The 22,780-nt window shown below is 38.9% G+C and overlaps 1 protein-coding gene across 1 annotated transcript in view; it reads right to left on the reverse strand.

Annotated features, from left to right (window-relative positions):
• AGBL1 (AGBL carboxypeptidase 1) overlaps nt 1-22,780 on the reverse strand; it is a 269,940-nt gene that overhangs the window by 118,205 nt on the left and 128,955 nt on the right. The window contains exons 19-21 of the mRNA XM_051796685.1: nt 9,342-9,471; nt 4,548-4,679; nt 402-578 (exon numbers count right to left, since the gene is read on the reverse strand). Coding sequence (XP_051652645.1) covers nt 402-578; nt 4,548-4,679; nt 9,342-9,471 — 439 coding nt within the window. The remainder of the gene's footprint in view (nt 1-401; nt 579-4,547; nt 4,680-9,341; nt 9,472-22,780) is intronic.

Consider the following 22,780-nt stretch of genomic DNA (forward strand, 5'->3'; position numbering starts at 1 on the left):
GTACCAAAGAGCTTGGAGCCACTAGTATTGCAGTTACCTTAGAATTAGGCTCAAAAGTGTCCATATGACCTACAAGCACTTTTTTAAAAGCACTTTGAATGCCCTTGTAAGGATAAGAGTCCTGTATCATCCCTAAAACACTCCCTTCTTCAGCTCAATGCTTTTGGCTCCAGAATGGAGTTTCCTTTTATTTCACTGCTGCATGAATGCTCAGAGAGGGACTCTACTGGCATGGAAGGTAAAAGAATGAGGGTTCATGGAAAGATTTCACTGAAAAGAAACTCAGACTCCGTGGGTCTGGAGAAGGCAAACTGCTCCATCTACTCCATTTTATCCTTCCTATCTCACAGGATGTGCATTAGGAGAAGGGTGGCAGAGGGTTCTTTGAAAGATTTACTCACTTTGTAGGGTCCGTGGCTGCAGCTGCAGTAGGTGCTTTCCATGGTGTAGCTCCTCAACACACCCATTTCCTTCCACACCACCACCCGGGCCGTCGACTCCCGAGACTTCTCCACCAGGAAGCTGCAGCTGTTCATGACAAATGCAGGGGCTACTTTATCCAGGATTTTAGGAAGAGTCTATGAGAAAATGAATTGCACATTATGTGCACATGTTTATATCACAGACACATATACAGAGAGACCTGTGTATTTTAATGTGTCTATAATCAAATCTATCTATAGACACTGTTACCAAGAACTCCAACTGGTACATCATGTCAATCCTCTGCGAAACCCTCAGATTCTAACATTTGGTTTTATCCCAAAGACTAAAATTAAACCTTTCCAGTACACTTGGTATATCTCATTCAAAATCAAACATTTCCACACCCAATAGTTTGGGGGGGCTGAAGTCAGAGTTTTGTTTTCAAGTTGCTTTGACATTAACCTGCATCTTCCTGTTGTGCTGCTAAGAAGGTTGCAGTCATAATTCACTACCTAATATTCCTATTCTCCCCTCTACAGTTATACTTTATCTCCTCCTATGATACATCCATTGTTTGACAAAGGATTGAGCTATGGGAGGAATTTTGTCTGAACATGGTATAGAGCGGAGAAAAGGGGTGTGTATTCTCACAGAAGGTTGCACATAATTATGTGAAAAATAAAGCTTAGCATTTAACTAACTTGCATTGTGAAACAAATCAAAATATTCTCATCAGAGTCCAAGTTATACATTTTATACAATTCATTTAAAAAAAACCGCAATAAAAAGTAATAATGAAAACCTGGTAAATATTACATCTTAGCCCTGAGTGATTTTCTTATTCTGGAAATTTTATTTCCCAACAAAGTCTATAAACACTCCTGAAGCATCAAATATTCTATCAGTGCAGAGCCAACACTTACTTAATCATTACAGAGGGCTAAATGTGTTACTTTTACACTTTATAAAAACAGATACCAGATACATAGAGCACACCTGGTACGAGTATATAAACTGGATTGTTAGGTACCCATATACATGTATGTGGGTTATGTCTGCATGTGTCTAAACTTCAGTGCTGGTACACTAACCATAACACATACCAAAAGACCTTTTGATTTATCTAGATGAGAGAAAACAAAATTAGACCATTATTTCTCTGATGACAGTTTTCTTAAACAGCTGAAATGAACGGAATCATATAGAAGGAGTTTCCACATATGGCTAAAGGCATTTAGCCACTTGAATTTCATTCAGTTTGGGTGGTGAAAGCCAACCAAGTTAATTTCACTTTCCAATAACCATCAGTTTCACTGACTGATTCTGAGTAATTGTAGTTCCTTTCTGTTGGGCTTTACTTCATAGCACTGTATGGGAATATTCAGTTTGAAAGTAAATGAATAATGTCCTTTCCTAAAACACATTTGATGTGAATGATATATATTTGGCCTAAACTATTTTGCAATATCTCCTGCAAACTGCTTAACCATACACATCTTTATAAGGAACAAGTAAATTTTATTTTTCACTGTATTCTGGCTACAGCTGTCAGTGGTCTCTATATCTATGGAACTGGTAAAGTTTCATAAGGTCCATTTTTCAGATGAAAAAACTGCGATGGAGAAACCTGAAACAAAGAAAAAGATTCCACTTTAAATCTGAGACCACCTTGAGCCTCACTCTTAAGTCAAGATCTCCAGTGTGTTACTAAGAACTGCTGCACTCCCTTTCCCGTGGGCGCACTGAACAAAGGAACCTTGAAAACTGACTGCTTGCCTTCAGCAAAGAATCCAGTATGTCTGCATTGCCTTCAACCTGCTACTTACTGCATGGGGATCACAAAATAGTACACTTTCATCCCAGCTTCCAGGTTGTCCTGGATTTTGGTTGAACAGGAACTAAAAAAACTGCAGCAGAACCACATGATTCAGGTGTTTATAAGCCTCAGCACAACCAGTTAAATCCAGTTAAACCCAGTTAAACTGTATGTAAAGATTCAGATAGTTTTTATTCTGCCCTTATCTGAACCTACAAACAAATTTTTTTTGTAAATGTATACCATCAAACACAATAATCAGAACCCTAATCCAGTTTAGGTTTTTAAAGCAATTGAAATTATATGCATAATCAATCTTTTACTTTTAATTAAATAAAAATGCTGGCAGGTAGCAGTAATGTCTCTGTACACAGGACTCATTTAAGAGTATTAGCAAACTTGAATTTAATATTCTTTTCATTTTACCAGCATTCACTGGATTTCACACTAATGGTTCTTTCTTCTCTACTTATTCTTCTCATTAATTATCTTTCAATAGCATATTTTGCATGAAAACACATCCCTTTAAAGGATGGTTTTATGATAATACAGAAGTTTCCATGTCACTCTCACAGCTGGATTTGTCACGTACAACGGCAAAGGAAGTTGCTCCCATCACACTGGAACCTGTCCATAAACCTCCAATACCATTAGGAAGAAAATGGAATTATATTTCTTTACTGATGTCCCTGCAGAGATCACTGTCAAAGGGGCCTGGAATGTTTATCAAAAGGTTGGGATTACGATCCCAATGCCGTGCAAGTCACCCAAGGCCACCAAATATTAGAAGGAAACAAAGACTCTGACTCTGTATATTGCCAAGGGCTGCAGCTAAATCTATGACGTATGAGGCAAAGTCTGTTCCAAAAAACATAATTTTCTTGAGATATTTGATTCCTGCTCCTGGGGAGAAAAATCAATCATGGAGGCCAGATTAATTCTCAGTTCTCCCAAGGCAGGAGAGAAACCTGTGCAAACAGTGCAAGGAAGCAGGTCTGAGGCAGGGGTGGTTATCTGCTGAAGTTTGCAATTGCAGATGTGTCCCACTGTAAATTCAACCTCCTCAGCCTAAGTAGGAAGAGGGTGACCTATAGGTTAGGACTGCAGCAGGCACTCATGCCTCATTTTTGTGCAAAAGAGAGGATTTGAACAACAAAATCTTTCTACAGGCCACTACAGAGTATTTTTGGACAGCCTTGGAGCCTTTCTTCATTGCAGATTCGAGTCAGGCTCCAGATGCTGACAGCAACATTTGAATTCTGTTTGTGTGGTAGTAACTGTCCTCAGCCTTCTGAAGCCCTCGGAATTCAAACACACCAAAAGATATCCTGACTGTAGGTACCCTCCCTGCTTTCCTTGGGAAACAGTGTTTGCCACAGGGATTACCTTCTTCCAGTAAAGTCTCAGTGTGCTGTGTACAACTCCATAAGATGAACATTGAAGACACTGTGTCCTTATAAGGATAATTAGTATTTATGCTGAAGGAGCAAAAATTAAGGTATAATTTGGCAAAGACTTTTCAATCTCTTTTAGTTTTGAGTGAATCAAGCTATTACTCTGTAATCAGTTTAAAGCCACAATTCATATGTTAAGAAATTAACATTTTTTAAGACTAGAATTAGAGCTTATAAGATTTTTTTTTTCCCAAGGAAATTTGTCATTTAATAGGAAAATATCATCTAAATGGATACCAAAAAAAAAAAAAAAAAAAAAAGAGATGGGCAGGAAGTCCAAAGAACTGTTTGATGAACAAGACATTTACATGGAGTAGAAATATAAGAGATTTTATTATTTCCTCTTTATATTTTAAAAAAAAAGCCTAGATATGACACCAAACACTTGCTGTGGAAATAACTTTACTATATTAGATCTGTTTGGTATCCATTGAATTATCTGTTGTTTTCAGTGGGACCAGGAGCATCTCCTGATGAAGCAATTTGACTGAGTAGGACAGTGGCACACTGTCATTTTCTCAGTTACCATTACATAATTCCAATTTATTTTCTTATTATGTTGGGGTGGTGGGGACAAAAGCATATGTATCCCTAGAAATTATAAACCACAAAAATATGCCTGTCCTGTTAGCATGTAGCCAAAGATGCATCTTACTAAAATAACGAAAATACTGTTAGTAGATGGGTCCCTAATATCTAGTGTATGAAGATATTATGCATGGCTTGAAACTCTCTGCATCATTACTCCAAAGGAAACTTGCACTTTATCTCTAAAATTTGTGAGGTGATCTTATCTTAAATATATAGGCACATACAGGCCAGTAATTAAGAAAGGAACCAAGTGGACCTACTCTGTAGCCAACATCTTCTGTGATAACTGCTGTGTCAACCATGCAGCCTGCTTGCCACAAGGTCTCCTTGATGCTGCAGCCATAAAGAAACACATTCTTTTTCTGGGAGTGTCCGTGGTAGTCACAGAATACCTAGGGAGAGGAAAAAATTAAGCAAAATCTTGAACATTGAAAAAGTTTCTTGGTTCTTCATAAAAAGCACCATAAGACTGTGGGGTGTGTTAATGTGGTTTTTTCAGCTCTTTGGAGCAGCTTAAACTCTGGGCCATGCCTACAACCTGTGTCAAACTTTGTTAGTCAGTTGTATCTTGTTTTATTTATTTGATCTGACATGATCTCAGGGATCCAGAGTCAAAACTAGTGTATTTCTGTCTGCAGCAGAAATAAACATGACACCTGTGCAAGAATCCATGGCAACTCAGGAACCTCAGGGTTCATGGGAACTTCTGATACCACAACAGAGTAATTTTTCAAGCTCTTTCTACTTCTAAACTCCTAAAGCCCAGCTTTATCCTTGTGAGACTTGAAATCTGTGCTTTCCCAAGCAATTAATCACCACTTTGTCATCTTTAAATTCAAAACCCATGCCACATAATTTTCAGGAAAATATAATTGTGCACTTGTATTGTCAGACCGTTGCATGAATTCCTGGAAGTCAAGCACAGAACATGACCCATCTTCATGGTAAATAATTTCATTCCACACTAATCTACCTGTCTATCTAATCCATCTCTCACATCAGCTGTCATAAAAGCTCAGCACAAGGCACATTCCCAGTTTTAGTGGAAGTGTTGATTGCCTTTATAGGCAGATATTGACTTCCATAGAAATGAAAATCACAATTTAATGACCCAAGAGGTAAATATTGACCCAAGTTTTAAAGAAAAATCAATCTCAGTGCCCTCTGAGATATGAAGTCGATAAACACACGGTTGTTACATATATTTTCCATGTCTTAATCAGGAATATCCAGAAATCTGTCAGTGAAAATATAAGAATTTCTAAAGAGAAAGAATTGCTTAATTTTAAACCAGCATTCACCATTGAGTAGAAAGGAGCTTCAAGATTTCATCAAGGAAGTTTTCCAGGGCTTATGTGGGAGACAAACAAATGTGTGAAGGTGGAGAAGTATTATGGTTCAATATAAAGAGAGATGGGGGAGAAATATGTGCTAAAAAAATAGAATCACAGAACTGCTTAGGCTAGAAAATACTTCTAAGATCGAGTACAAACATTAACCGACACTGCCAAATCCACCACTAAACCATGTCCCTATTTTTAAACATCTCCAGAGTTGGTGACTTCACACTGCTCTGGGTAGCCAGTTCCAATGCTTGATAACTCTTCAGAGAAGAACTTGCTTCCTCATACCCAGTCTAAACCTCCCATGGCACAATCTGAGGCCATTTCCTCTTGTCTTGTCAAATGTGACTTGGGAGAAGAGCCTGACACCCACTCACTGTCAGCCCATAGATCCAGCCTGTCCAGATCCCTCTGCAGAGCCTTCCTACCCTCCAGCAGATCAACACTCCCGCCCATATATACGTATTCTTACCTAAATACATACACAAGAGGGGAGAAACAGATGGAGTAGATGAGCTTCTTCCACCAACTGTTAGGGCAAGACTTACCCTAGTTTGTTTATTTACCAGCTATACAGTAACTAAGTTTAGCCACAGCAAGTCAGGGAGTTTAATTATCCAGGAATTGAGCATGTACATTCTTTCAGCTCCTCTGACAAACACTAAGTTGCCCTATTGGAAAGGTTAAGGCATACATGCATAATGAATCATCCCACTGCTCCCCCTCAGATGGACAATTACACACATTTCATAGCTTATATGCTGCTGCTTCCTTCGGTTTCTTACCTGCCAACTTTCCTTCCTGCACCATTGCCTGCCTACAGCTCCTTTTGTAGGGCTGGGAATCTGCACATCCCTGTACCTGCAGCATGCACATTCCACACCTGGAGCACGTGAACAGCGAGCTACCTGCCAAAAACTCTGACCCATTCACAGTTATCCTGTACTATCTCCTTCAAAAAAGCTGTATTTATTAATTCTCTTAATGACAGAGACTTTTCCAACTCATGTTTCATCTAAGCTATCAGCAATAAACAGCCATAGCTTGGGTTAACCACAAGTATCAACGAGAGAGTATTCCTATGAATATCAAAGAGGATTTTATAGTTTTTATCTTATTTCAAGGCAGAGAACCCAGATCAATTTGGTATCAATTACCTGCCAATTCACAGAATTGCCAACACACAAAAGACAACATATATATCTGTCTAAAATATTACTTATCAGAAACCACACAGGGATGATCAGAGAGTGGGGTTGCCTAATCAGTAGCAGGTCTATAATTCTGCACCTCAAGAAACCTGCAGACAAGTCCTTAGTGGCAGGTCTGAAATGATATTTCTTTACTGGTAAAGGATTACCAAAGCCAGGTGCTGTAATACGGCAACTGGTTCAGGTCATGGGATCTTTCACTGAAGGTCACATCACCAGCTTCCACAACAGAAACATCAGTACCACTGCAAACACTTCCATTTTATTTGCAACTTGCATAGAGCCACATTTTAATTAAGTTTACTGGATTCTGCAATCACTCCCAATGTTTATACTTCATTATTCTTCATAGTGCATGCTTCTGCCTGATTTTCACACTACAGGGTAGCTTATGTCTCATCATTCAGCCAAGGCTAAGCTATATTTTGTAGTCTGAGCACCCAATACAGAATTCTTCTGGGGATATGCCTGGGCAAACACTGAGCAAACTTGGCATCTACCAGTGCTTTTTCTCTAACCTGTCCTTCCATATGCCTGAGACACTAAGGCACACAAACCAGTCAGACTCCCAAGGTTTGCACTCACTGGGATATGACTCAAAGACACACGTTAAATTTTTTTATTTATTCGAAGTTATTTCATTTGTCAGCACTGATCACCCTAAAGGGAAGGATTGTTTTCTAACTCAAAAACAGCCCTCCTCATGAGTCACAGAACCAGTCACCTTCTAAAATAAAAAAAAAAGGCAAAATATGAAAGGGGAAGAAAGAAAACGTGTTGGAAAACAGAACATTTTGAAATGTCTTTTTTTGAGTAAAACCTCTTTTTTTTTTTTTGTAATAACATTTTGACAGGACTTTGAATGTCAGTTTTGAGGTAGACGTGCTTAGGGTTTTTTTTTTCCTCTCAGTGAGTACATCCTTGCAGGTTGATGCTTGTTTCCAAGCTTGATATATAATGCCTTTGAATGGCAACTCTGCTCATTGCCTCCTGGTCCATTGGAAGTTCTTTCTTTCTCCTTCTAAGGTATCCTGCTCTTCACTACAGCTCAGACTCTTTGCAGTGCTACAATACATCCAGTCCTGTGGTCGTACAGGGGCTCCCACCTTCAACAAGAGAAGCCAATAAAACCACCACCACAATTCAGACTGTTGTCTATACAGCTTAACAATTAAAATGGCTTTGGTTTAAAGGCTGTTAAATCTAAAGTTCTTTGCTTTACTCCTTCAACCAGCTCTTCTTGCTTTAAAGGAACTGCTTGCACATCACCAGGATAAATTAAACTAAATCAGTTCACAGAAATCATTTGGCTATAAGTGAACCTGGTTCCATGGGATCTTGGAGGTTAAAAAAAATTGAAAAAGAAACTGAGCTGTCTTCTGAAGGAGGGAAAAGGCATTTTTGAGCATGTATAAACTAAAATCAATGTACTCTTCAAAGGCGTGGAAAAATCAGTTTACCAAGTCTGACATGCAGTCTGTGAGTGAGGGAGATGGTAGGATCAATAGTTTCCCTTCACTCAACAATGATGAAAACTTGCACTGAGTGTTAGACTTCTTGCACCTGGATATGACAAGGAGGCTTGTGTATTAAAAGAGGCTGGACAGGAAATAACAGGGTAAAATAAGACTGACACTACACTGCTCTGAACCAAATGAAAAGGCTGGTGACTCAATGAGTTTCCACAATATTCCTCAGCCTACAGAGATAAATTTTAGGGCTGTTGATTTATCCAAAAATCACATTCCCACAAGAATTCACTTCATGAAGCTCACAGATATTTTCACCTTGTCTGGGGTTTTTCTCATCAAACCCTGGGGGAATCTGGTGCACTTGGACATTTCCTGCCTGGCTGTAGCTGTCATCAGCCAACCTGTCAGTCCATGCATCCACATCTGCTTGTCAACATTTGAACCTCCTTGAGGCTTTTCTTCTGAGGTCTCAGAACTATCTTTTCAGTCTGCTGGGCAGCAAGACTGAGCAGATGTGATGGATCACAGCCCTAGCCCAGCTGCAGCTTTGAGGTGAGACCCATATCATGGATTTCTGGTAGCCCACGAAACTAGTTGTTTTCTTCCTTACCAAAGCAGCATGGAAGTTCAGACACTGTGAGGGCTTGGAGGCTCTGTTTTCATGGGCTTTAGCATAGTCCACTTAGACTAAATCTTTGTGGAATTTCTCCTATCATTGTCATGAAGATAGCAACAACCTACTCATAATATTTAGCTCAGTTGGAGTACTTGAAAGATATAAAGAGCTTTAAGGAATTCATTTTCTCATTTTTATTCCAGGTGTGCAGAGATTCTGAAATTTGTAGTAGCTGGATAGAAGGTGCAGTAAGTAATAGATACCCAAGACTTCCAAAACAATTCTGTAAGATGAAAGAGTAAAAGTATATGATGCTTTCCAAATCCTTCCAGCTCTATAACAAGACTGTTCACAGAACTACAGTAAGCAATCCATGCACAGAAACTCACAAAAGACTCTGGAAGAGACTCACCAGAGGAGCCCGGCCAATGCTGCGCAGGTAATAGAGAAGACCTTTGGCATGGTAAATAGTTGGATGCAGCTGGGAATTGGGTGTCATCCACTGTCTGTTCAGATCATGCCCACTCAAAGAACAACGGTAGCTGAAATGAGAAAGCAACACATAAACTAGCAAAACAACAGTTGATTCCAAAGAGTTTCTAATCCTGGCAAGCCCTGGCACAAGGACTGGGAATGTCAATAGAATACAAATATAAAGGTTTTGAACACTGGGCTGGAATGAACCAATGGTCCACATTATATTTCAAAGGTTCTTGTAGTATATGCATGTTACAATTTCCTTTCCTTCCAAGGTTCACATAATTGCAGTCCTGAAAATAAATGCAGTTTTTCCTTTACCTAAGAAGGCACAAATCAAAGACAACAAGTCCACTGCAATGTCCTAAATCCGTGCTATCTATGAAATTCACCCAGTTTACATAGAGCTCAGGCTTCTCAAAACCTCCACAGTAAACAAGCACTTCCAACTCCTACTCATTCTAACTGAAGGCAGGCACTCAAATCTCTTCAACCAGTCTGAAGTACAGATGCACTTAAGTGAGATGAGCTGGATCTCTCATTTAAGCTTCTCTACTCACAAGAAATGCCACTATCTAAATCCTGTCAAGAAGATCTTGATGCATGCTACATCATTATGGAGAACAATTACCTAACTTCACTGTAAAGGTTGGATAAAAAGCTAAATAAGGATCCCAGACTTGCACTGAGCAAACGTTTCCCTTAGTTAGTTTGAATATATTCTGTTACTGACTCAGTGATCAGTGAGAGATGGTCCAGGATACTTGACTGTAGGGAGCAGCACAATTTTGAAAAAATCCAACTAGTCTCTCTTGTTAGTGACTATGTGCCCATCAGAGCCTCCTTCCACTCTTCAAAGGATTTGCTGTAATGTGGTTCATAATTTTCAGATCATGGTGTGGTGATAAAATTCAGGCATCACTTCCAGAGCATATAAGATATCGTGGTAGGTCCTCATCGTCTCCACAGTATCCAGTCCAGTACTAGGATGCTTCTAGTGGCACTGTAAACTTGGGTTGCTTCTACTTCAAAAAAAATTTCAAAAATATCCAAAGTGTTGGGTCAACTTCTAGGTATGGAGTTGTATCCAGTTTTGCTGCTCCAGCTTCCTAGAACAAAATAGAATATAAATGTACTTGTAGAGATGGGGGTCTGCTGCTGTACTGGCAGAGCCTTGCACTGAGGTGTTCTGCATGTAGCACTTCAGGCAATATTAATGCCTTGCAAAGGATGCTTGAAGAAAAAGGGTCATAAAGCATGAATGCTTTAAAAAAACAACCAAGGTGCAAACAATGGAGAACTGGTTAAGAATGAAAGACAAAGAAATAATAAGAACCACTAAGAATATTTCATACATTTTTAATGTACAAAAACAAGGTCGCTAATGCCATCCTGGGGTTTCTGGCAACACCACAAGATCCATTCCAAGTTTACTCTCATTTCAGTTATCTGAATTCCCTTATTTCCTCATAATCCACAATTCCCATGTTACTCATTCAGCAAATCATAAAACATTAGCAATAGCTAACACTTGGGAAGTCAGCAAATGGTGCTGTGAGGCTTCTGCCAAAAATTCTATATGAAAACATGACAACTTCTGCTATGTTTCTTAAAGGTTCTTTGGATAAAGTTACCTTTAGGCTCACCTCTCCTGATCTTCAGGACAACAGCTGCTCAACTGAGATTAGCAGCTGTATTTCTGCCAAGAAATTGTGTGCTTACACAATTTCCTTTCAATAGGTACAATGCCACAGTCATTGGAACTCGTCTTTCCCCAGTGTGACTATGAAAAAATAAAACCCAGACACTTCCTTGACATAAGTGTGATACCTTCCCACATCACAGTGATATACCAGGGAGTACAACTAATTGAAAAAAAATGAAAAGAATTTTCATTCAGAGGGAAAGAATGATAACTAGATTTTTATTGTCATATTTTAATTTAACATCAAGAAAAAACAGTCTTGTTATTTCAGAACTACAGAAATAGTTTCTCAACATTGTCAATGTTCACAAAAAAACACCCCTAAACCCACTATATGCCCTTCACTGTGGGAATTGATATTAGTCTATGTCTACTCAAGCCATCCACACATATCCCTCTGCCAAAATGCCTTGGTACACACTGGAAGAGTCCAATACAAAGACACGAACATGCAGGGGAATAGGAACATGACAGTTAAAAATTACTCCTAACAAGATTCAGTAAATTCAGAGATTAATATTAAACCAATCCCAAGCTCAATTTTTATTTCTTAGACTAAACTAAAAGCCTCTAAAAAAGGTCATTATTCCTTCAGCACTTATAAAGAAACCCCGTGATCCGTCATATAAGAAAAACTCCTAATCAAGTCTTTTAACACACATGGAAGACAAGCAGACAGTGTGACAAGGCACCAGTGTTTCCTACTGCAGAATCTGGTTCCCCTGTGGCCCATGGACTGCAAGGCTTTACTCATACACAGGCACAGCTTCCACACAGCACACCAAGATCTCTGTAGTTCACAGCACCCTCACTCTTCAGACAGTCCATAATACAATTTACCAGTTCTGCTGCCCTGACAGAAATTGTGGATTTTCTCAGAGGTGACCCTATGACAAGACCATTTTTCCCTCTGCAGTTCACAGGTGCTGCTGGTTGCTTAGTATTAGTTTAAAAAGAATCATCCAACTCTAAACCAGTAATATGAAAGCTCTTACTGACTGCAGGGAAGGAAGGTAACATCTCTGCATGAATGGAAGAGCTAGAAGACGAAGTGCAGCTTTGTCCCTTCAATGATTAACATCTCTGCTCATTTAAACAACCTTTAAATATTAGCCCTCTGTCTGGCTGTATCCACAGTTCTTAAGAAGATGCAAACTTTAAATTTAATTACAAGAGGCTGATTTTTCCCACCCTGCTCCCTCCTTCCTTCATATGCTAAAGTCTGTTTATTTTTGTATATGTCAGTTCACTGCCAGCCCTGTTGCTCCTCATCCCTTCCCTTCCTTTCTTCTCTCTTTTCTAACAGTGATGACAGGCACAGATAATGTTTTTTGCCTGTTATGCTCTGCAGCCAAGGGTAAAGGTAAAATATTAAGCTGATTTCAAGTGCTGATAGCAAATAAAGGAACTAGGAAGCTGAGAATGGTTTTGAATGTTTGGCAGGATTTAGCAAAATTCACTACTCAAATCAAAGGCATTTCTTACAAAACCGTTCCAAGTTACTCTATTTCCTTGAAATGCTTTACATGTCTTTTCTCCTTTGCAGCATTAGCTAGAATATATGCCACCTTGGATGGGACTATTGGCAGCTTACAAAAACAATTGCCAAAAAAAAATCCAGTAAGAAAATCTCACTTCTGTGTCTCTGTATAAAGTACTGTAATTCTGCTAATTGTACATTACCCAGGTATATTCTACATAATTCTCTCTTGTTTCTCTTGTTCACAAGATGTGAGGAAGCAGCAGAACCAGCAAAGCACTCCCTCATATTTTAATGGAAGGTGGACTAAGGCAGGCAGGCACTGTTTAACTAGATGATGAAAAACAAGGCCAAAAAGTCAACTTCTCCTGAGAGATCCCTATAAAGTACCAAGCAATGGTGGTTTCTCAATTGCACTGTGAACTGTTGCCTATTTATCACCAGGGCTTTAAAAGGAAATTTTTTACTACTTTCTTCTCTTTTTTTTATAGCACCTTACACACACACAATGCCAAATTCATCTCCTGAATGACACTTGTGCTATCTGGATGCCAACCAATTTAAGGGTGCCATTGAAAGGACCTGTCTCATTTCAGACCATGGCTGCTGTACAGCTCTTCCCTCCTGGCACTGACTAATGAATCTATGATTCACAACGCTTCCTCTTGGGCAAACACTATCCTGAAGTATCACTGCCAGTTTTTTCTTGCCTCCCTGCAGCTGAGCACTGATACTAATTAGCGTAATGAGCCTTCAGCATTTCACTTGCTACATCTGACTGATTTTGTCGCAATGGACAATTCCTTGCTTCCCAAGATAAATGATGCAGTCTGTGTTATTCTTGTTCCATGCATGTAACCATATCTCTATCCTTGCTCAGCTGCCTCCGATAGAAAGGTTCCTTTTCTGTCTGTGGATACATTTCATTAAGTTGCATTTGGTCACAAATCACTTAGAGACGCAGAGCGAGATCTGCTTCACTCCAGCTAATGCTGTCAATGTCATAATCAAATAAGACAAGGAGTTCACATGATCTGCTGAAAAAGTGAGTTAACAGACTTATCAGAGATGAGCTAACCCCCCTTCCAGCTTCACATCAAAGGATGCCCATCACATTTCTATTTCCTCTAGTTACAACAACATTAATCATTAAACACCAGATAATTCATTCCCCTGCTGTTGCCCATGCTTTGCACCGTCACCTGCAAGAAAGATGCAAGTAATAAGTCTTTGTACTAATTTATGAAGGAACAAATAATGATTCAGGGAGCAAATAAAAACTGGGTCCTTGTCCATGAGATGTGGTCTCTGACGAGTCTCTCCTAAGCATCCTCAAAACTTTATATATCATTGATTTAAAAAAAAGTCTTAGAACAGCATTTTTAGTCACTGATTTTGAATGGAAAAGTCAATTTTCAGCTCACAAAGTTTCATATAACAAGTATCTGCTTTCTGCAAGAAATGTTGACTTTTCCTCACCAATCCAACATCCTCTTCCCCTCAAACCCCTAAATATCCTGTCAAAACTCCAAATTGTACTATCCAAAACATCAGAACTGTTTAAGAGAGATGTCACAGAAAATATGCATTTGAGGTTTCCTAAGCACCTGTTCCTATCTGTCAGAGCATCTCCTTGACACACATCCCCTAAATGCAACACCAAGACTCATGACATCAACTCAGGAAAATGCAGAATTATGAGGCAACCTGGGAGTTGTAGTTTGGCTGTGGGAGCCAAACAACTCCCGAACGGCACCGTGATGACACTTCCAAATGGAAATACTGTTTTTAAATGGGAAGATTTGGCTCCGGTTCTGATTATCCATTATTCATAGAAAAGCTTAAGCTTTCCGTTGGGGGAAAAAAACCAATCAAACAAACAACAAAAAAAACATTTTCCCAAACAGCCCCACTTACATCCTCCTGTAAGCAATGTCAGCAAATCCTCATTTTGCAGGCAGGGATATCAAGAAGTGAAGCCACTCATGCAACAAAGCAGTAAATCAGTTAAAAACTAGGAATAGAACCTGACAGCTGATGAAAGCATATCATGTTAACTAAAACTTTACTTTCAAATTTACGTCCTTTAGCCTGTTCCTAATTCCTGTATTCTTTCTTATTTTAAATGTGGCTTGCACCCACAGAGCTGAAGAGGATTTTTAACGGACTTAAGCTAATTGCTCACATATGGGTTGCATCGAATTAACTGAGTTGATTTAAAAATCTGTTAGTTAAATCAGTGCGATCTCTGCATATAAATGAGCACTAAGAATTGCAGTTTGCAGATGATTGTTCTAAAATTTAAACCAAAATAAATAATGTAGAAGGGCAAAGTGTGGCATCACAGATTAACTGATGCTCACAAGCAAAGGGGTATGTATAGGCCCAGTGAAAAAAAAAAAAGTAATAATAAAGAACATGCACCAGTGACTTCAGATCTCCATTAGCTTTTCCTAGAATCTGTACTTAGCCAAGTAATCCAGGAGGTAATACCCTGGCATCTGCAAAGCTTTGCATGGCAACAGGGCTTGTTTCAGTAAGCTGACACCTCCCAGCAAAGCGGGACACTGACCTGCCAGCTGACAAGGAAAACAGGAAAGAAAAAGGAGAAAAGAGAAAGAGGCCAAGAAGAAAGAGGCAAAGGTGAGAAAAACAGAAGTCACTCCTCCCAAGCTGAGGTGCAGTATGTCCCAGTCTCCATCACCTCAGCTATCTTCTCTAATAGAAACAAGCACCAGGGAAAAGTCTCTGCCAGTCACACCTGCATGATAATGAGGTGGTGGCATTCCAAAATAAGATACTTTTGAGCACATATATTTTCAGCCCTGTAGGAGTCTGAAAGGTTGTTTTGCCAAACTCATTCTTTTGATTTCTGAACATATGTTAATAATAAACTAAAAAAAAATAAAACAAGGCTGCTATAGATTAGGCAGAGTTTCTTGTCCCCTGTAATGCTCAGTAGGCTCACACATTCATCCTTCAGTATTAAATCCCATTGATCAAAAAAGACGCCATTTTTCTTCTCTATGGAAGTTCTGACACAGGACGAGTTTACTTTTCTCACCAAGTTGCTCAGCTCAGAATAGGAGCACAAAAAGGTACCTCACTGTACAAGAGGGTGATGTGACTCATGATGAAATTGGCCATAGGTTGACATGCTCGAAGACACTCTATACTTCCTCCATCAGTAAATTATAGTACTGACAAAGCAGAATTAACTGAAATATGCTGAGTTGTAGCTTACAAAAGAACACAAACACAAGTACAAAGCTTGCCAAGTCTTTTCCTTTACAAGGTAGGCATGGACTAGCTAAGGAAGATAACACTAGATGATGTTACTTGCTTATGCTAGAAGGGTTTCTTTCTTTTTCCCCATCTCCATTCACCATTTTTCCCATTTGTTGTAGACCCAATATGATTGTGAAGATATTACTGCTCTATCTTCAACACTACTGGAAATTCCCACTCTAGGGGGCTATAGCATTATGAAACTTGACCTCTACTAATTTCACAGGCTACTTGCAACATACAAACTCTCTGCAATATAGTAATAGTTCCACACAGGTTACTCAGAAATGATACAGATGAATCCAGGCTTGTTATATTTCTCCTTTGTGACACGGGATTTCTAACTCTGCCCGTGAATTCCACTGAGGAGTCAGGAGTTCCTATAAAACACTATTTGCTTTCTTTGCAATAAATGTTCCCTTCTGTGCAGATAAACAATATTTATGGATCAGACCTGTTTGCAAAACAGCTTCTGTGTTAAAACAGGGGGGCTGGAACTAGATGATCTTTAAGGCCCCTTCCAACCCAAGCCATTCTATGATTCTATAAAAACAGAAAAAAAATATTAAAAAAAACAACAATAAAACAAAATAAAACAAAAAACAAAACAAGAAAACAAAAAAAAAAAAACCAAAAAACAAACAAAACCCCAAACCAAAACAAACAAACAAAAAAAAACAAAACAAAAAACTTTGAAGGGTTGTGATTAATTTCCATTTTACCAGACACATACTCCTGGATTCTTTTTTTGCCAGCACATTGTATGTTCCTCACTGATGTTCTTTCTGCTCCTCCATGATACTTCTCTCCCATTTAATGAACTCTTGCCTAACATTATGCATGGTTCCCTTATGTATTTCTGGAGACCATTAAGGCTTTGAAGGACTTGAGCAACAAGTTAAAAACACCATCATTACCAATAACTGGAGATTGCTTCTTGCAATAGCAAGAAAGTGATGCATAGCAAGTAGTTTGATAAGTCACTGCAGTTACTGAAAAAAAGAATTAAAAAAATAAATCCCCAATCACCACTCACTCTTTTGCAGACCCTCCTGCTCTCAAATGTGTGTATTGTGTCCCCTACTACACCCTTTTTGTAAGAGTCCCAGGTAAAGAGGAGAAGAAAGATTGGAGTTCCTCCAGTGCCCAGGCCAGGGAAACGACGTGTCTTAGAACTGCCAGACAAATTAAGAATTTGAATTGTCCCTGTATGAAAACTGACAGCTACTACCCAGGCTACACAACCAACCTGTAGACAACAAAGTTGCTAATAAACCTTTAGTTCACCAGGATGTGCACATAAAAAATAATTATTAAATAATTATAATGGTGGTGAGACACAAAGAGATAACAGTTCTGCATGTGCAATTGTCCACAAAACAAATTCAGTATGAATCAACTCCTTCAGTGCATCCTTAGAGATCAGGCAGCAGTCACCAAAGGGCATTTGGGGGACTGATCTGTAGCAAGTAGAGAAAGCAGTCTGGGGTTATGCCTGTAGATGCACTAAGCTCCTTTTTATTTGCTGACTTTCCCCCATGCACATGCATTTCAAGCCTTCAAACCTCAGCTGAATCCTAATTCTGCTACTAAAAAAACTACAACAAATTGCACTTACATAACTGCTCATCCAAGCACGGTGTCTCTGGGCACTTCACAACAGTAAAGTTAAACGAAGCATTCAATACACACTTATTAAAATAAAGTATCCACTAGAGAAACCTGATGGGCTTGCAGAACTGCAAAACATTCAGAAAAAATATTAAAATATACACATATAACAAGCAGTAACAGATAAAATTCCTGTAAAACCAAAAAAAAAAAAAAAAATGACTGAACCAAATTCTCCATAAAGCTCACAAACCCTAGCAAGACTTGGACAAAGTTTTAAGAGAGCTCATTCAAGTGCTAAGTAAAGCTGGCACTGAAAATTCAGGATGCACAGAAAGATTTAAAATTCCTAAGAGGTGCTATCAGAATCTCAGGGGAGCTGAGATACTTGCAGTAGGTACTGTGCTGAACACATTAACTGTGGAAGTCTTGCTGGAAGTTTCTAGTAAAGAAAAACTAGGGCACTACATAGGGACAAATGTATGAAAGTGGTTCACATACACTCATGTGAGCAAAAAATCTAAGCTGCTTTTGCATAGCAATTGACAAATTTTAATTGGGGACTGGTACGATCAAAAAATTCCCTCTTGAAACAGATTTGTAAAGGGAAGTTACTTGAATACTGAAATAAATGACCTGATTTTTCAAAATATAGAGCTACTCATCATAGCCTATTGAAGTTCAATAGAGTTGCAAGCACTCAGCATCTTCCAAAGTCAGGAAATTCTTAACTAGCTTCCTAAAAAAAAAAAAAATAAATTGGATTGGGGCAACTACTTTGTGGTCTTTAGTATTCATTTTTAGCTCTCTTCCTAATATGAATCAGGAAGCTTGAAGCATCAGAAGATAGCAGCAGTATTCCAGAATGGAGGATACAGCGCTTTATCCGAACACTTTGGGCTTTTTTCCCTTTAGCTCTTCCCTGCCACCCCCTCCCCACTCTTGTTTTTAATGTAACATAATAGGAGACTCATCTTTTAAAGGGGAATGAGCTGTGAATACCCAGGGACTGATGGATAAGTATGAAGACACCCATGAAGAAAAGTCACAATCAGCATCCCATTTTGGTAGCAAAATGTTTAAAAATCTTTCAGACAAGTGGCACTGTCCTTTTTCAGTGAGTTAAAAATATCAGGTCCTGATCAAAAATTGAAATTTTTCTTAGGAAAGTAGATGACAAAGTACCAGGCTGACAAAGTCTCTTATGAAGATATGGAGAAAAGGAAAAGAATAGAGAGCTCAAATACAACCTCACCATCACTTATTGTATAGAAGGGTAATCTACAGCTATAGATCTTCTACTTAGAAGGTCCATGGGTAAAAATTGACACAGTGTCATTAAAAGCAATTTTTATCTGGCTAATCTAATTCAGCACACTCAGACACCAACGAAAGAGTAGGACCACACTGGTTGTCATTATAGAAATCACCAACTGAGGGTTACAGTTTTTCTCTGTATAGAAAACCGTTTTCAACCTCCCTGTGGAGAAAAATATTTTGCATATCTATGTAAAAGAGCTGAATACATTTTAACTGTTAATACACATTTAGACTCAACAGGTGAATGGCAGCACTGATGTACTGCACATACAGGGCAACACACTTGTCTCTAAGGAGAAACAGTGCTGAGATCCAACCTGGAGCCAAAAGATTTTCTTTGCCAAAGAAGACAGTACTATTCTGTCACTGCTAGGAAACTTCAAGACATTGAAGTTTCATCCATGCAGAAGTAACTGTAGTGTCTCTCTCAGTAGAATGACATTAATAAATGAGGGGAATAAACTTTTCTTTATTTCAAGATAGATTTGAAAGAGAAACAAGCACTGTGTTTGCTTAAAATCCCCCCAAAAGGCAGGAAGGCTAACTAAGGCTCTAGAACAATTCTGATGATACCCAGTAATGTTTTTTTTTTTTTAAATTCTTCAGGATTCCTTATTCTTTGAGCACTTTCTACCATTCAGACCCAAGAGAGAATAAAAACTCAGATGCATAACGTTTAGTCAATACAGATAAGCTCACAGAAATATCCCCTACAAAAATCAATGTGCAAATTCAAATAGGTCATTCTTATCAACTGGAATAAAGGTTGAACAAGCTTGTGAATTATTTTGGCTTCTCTTATATTTTTTGAATACTTATAAACAAGGGAAGTAATTTGCTGCTTACAGGATAGGACCCAGTTAAAACTTCAACCTCTCTTCTACCCTTCTTGACCAGCTTCATTCCAATAATATTGTATAATTAATAATGCTATATAGTGCTGTGAGATGCTTAATAGTTGTAATTTTTGTTAAGATGCAATGTTTATAACCACCCTCCAAAAACATTAGAGAGAAATACAAATCTTCTTCCAAAAAGTTGATTTTCTGGTCAGTTAGCAAGTTTGATCACCAGAATTTGCCAGTGAAACAAAACAAGTATATCAAACCAGTTATATTCGTTTCCATTTTATATGCCCAAAATAAAGATCTACCCTCTAAAAAAAAAAAAAAAATTAATCATCCCCATCCTCCCTCAGAGCATGGTGAATGTACTTTCAGTGTGAAATCTCCATTTCAATAGGACCATCTTTTTTCAGACTAACACCGGGACATTTCAAACAATTATATAATCATTAAATTAAGCCCAAAAAGCTTCTTTAAGGTATTACTGCCATCACTGTATAGATGGGTAAAGTAACTACAAAACAGTTTAATGACTTGCCTGAGATTGCAGAGTAAACATTTGAGAAAAATGGAAAAATGATGATTCAAAGAGAGCAAAACATTCACAATTTTTTTAAGCTGTTCACAGCCTGGAAAGCAATTACTTAGTGGTCCTCAAAGGATGCCATGAAGGATGCTTATCTCTATTCCTGAGCACTGAAAATTACCAGTGACAGACAGAAAAAAGGGATTGGAACCAGGAAAAGAATAAAAAAAAAAAAAAGGGAAGAATTAGGCCTATAGAGCTCATTTCTCTTCAGCTCACAAGGCAAATTTGTTGGCCTGAAAAGCACACTGGCTGAATTGCAGCTTTGAATGTATTTCTCATGGTGTGACTCCACAGCTGCAAAATCCCAGCTGCAATTAGGTAACTGTGGGACTGGATCTTATATCATTTCTATACATGCAGGCACTCCAGCAGTGACTGTGGAGGTTGCAGCTGGCCTGCCATCAGCCCCCAGCTGCTGTCTAACAGCAAAGCAGTAACTGCAATTGTATGTAAACAGTAGTAAAACTCTAATTTTGCGAGTGTTGAAATGGGTTGAAAGTTCTTAATGCAGTTTCAGTCCAGCACTTCAGTCAGGTGAATATGACTTGCTTGGGAGAAATCACAGAACATGGTTTTACATCATCAGACAGGGAGGGGTGACCTTCTAAGCATTAAGACTTCAAATTGCCAAAAAAAATTGCTGAATTTCGAAGTAAAAGCATTTTAGAGGAAATACAAAACCCTCACTTATTCAAGTTGTGAGCCATTCTCCAATGACTAAAGATTAGGATGGTGCCTTTTCCTCACATTTATCTGAGAGGAGGATTCTCATGTACTTCTGTAGCACTGGTTGCTCTCCAAAAGAAATACTGCATCAAATGGTTTGCAGATGCTAAGGATGAATTAAATAATGGTGGTTTACATCCAAAGCCACAAACCCATGCCTTCCTCAATATTCAAGTTACACGCTGAATGTTCCATTTGGTGAGTACTTCTGAGTACAACCTCTAGAGGTAGAAGCACAGCGCTCATTCATTTGGTGTAAATCTAAAATAATTCCACCAGAACACATTGACAAAGTTAAAAGGACTTACTTAGCACTTAACATACACTCAAACCATCATCCATTTGATAACTTTCCTTGACATGTGGCATCTAGCTATCCCATCTTCCCTTTCCTTAATCCCCCAGTGAAGGCCATTTGATGTTTAGATGCTTTCATACCAGTAATAGACCCACTCTATGAATTCACAGTGAATTATCATTTAACCTCCAATTACTTCTCTCTCTCACTGACCCCCATCAGCTACAAATCTCTCTTGACCAAATTCATGCGTTGTACAGAAGAGTAAACACTATTTTAAACAGCACAGAAATAGACCTCTATAGAGAAGAAAAAGGAATTGAGACTCAAAATGGATCTCATGGGCAACAGCACACCAACACAGCACATATCCCCACTGCAGCATTTCATTTCAAGCTTCCAGTGCTGCTCAGGAAGTTCACATTTCATTCTCATGTCAAGAAGACCATCTCTCCGACTCTCCAAGAATTAAGCAAGCCTTAAAAGAAAAACCACCACAAGCAAAGCAAACAAACAAAAACCCAAAACAAATCAAAAAGCAGTCACATCATCAGTGACAGTTTGTTCCAAGTGTAAAGCTTCAACAAAAGAACAGCTGCTCTGCTACAAGCTGTTGTCCAAGTATCTTAGAGATATTAACTAGGCCAGGAGGTGTTTTGTAGATAAAGATGAGAGCATGTGAGGAGCTGCCCATTCCCTTCCTGCCTCTTACAGGTCTGTCATTTTACCTGCCTGTCAGCAAAGCATCAAGAAAGAGTTCCACTTGGAGAGAGCTTTACTGTTCTCACACACTGCTGGCACACACAATACAAGATGTATTGCCTACTGCTACGACAGTTGGAAAAGAATGCCAAGCCCCATCATTGTGAGCAGATTGTTTATCATTGACACCAGAAAGCTGCTGGAATGGGAGGACTTGGACTCAGCTCTGCCAAAAGGGGATGTTTGGCCTGGCACTGAGCAGATAAAAGGATGCCACAGGGCTGTCCTAAGTTATGCTACTGGCACCACCGTTTGGGTAGAGCTCACTACCTTGAATTGGCAGAAAGACCACAGAATTCAATCCTTCTCTCCCCAAACAACTCTTCAATCCATCACAAAAAACAACTAATATGGACATTGAAAGGAAATAGATGATTTCTTTTCCCATGCTAGGGAGATTCTCCAATATACACTTTACATTTTCCCTCTGGAAGAGAAAGAGCACAAGCAGGAATTAACCTCCATGCTGGCCTACAAAAGGAACAGGACGATTCAAAAGTCAGAGACTGATTTGCTGTCACCATTTATTCCAAGATCCCTGTTTACACTAGTAAATCCTTATGCTCTTGCCTTACTCCAGAGGACAGATAGTCATCAGGTCTTTCTCATCTAGCAGAGTCACTAGGATAAATGCCCAAAGCCACTCACAGCCTTGCAGACAGCAACAGCTTTGGGTTTTCATGGTATTCCTTCACAGCTACTTCTGTTCATCCTATGGGGTTCTCCAGGGATGATTTGTCATGGTCCATG

This window comes from Manacus candei, unplaced genomic scaffold (assembly GCF_025592945.1).
Source record: "Manacus candei isolate 608988 ecotype Guabito, Panama unplaced genomic scaffold, ASM2559294v1 h1tg000046l, whole genome shotgun sequence".
Taxonomy (NCBI): domain Eukaryota; kingdom Metazoa; phylum Chordata; class Aves; order Passeriformes; family Pipridae; genus Manacus; species Manacus candei.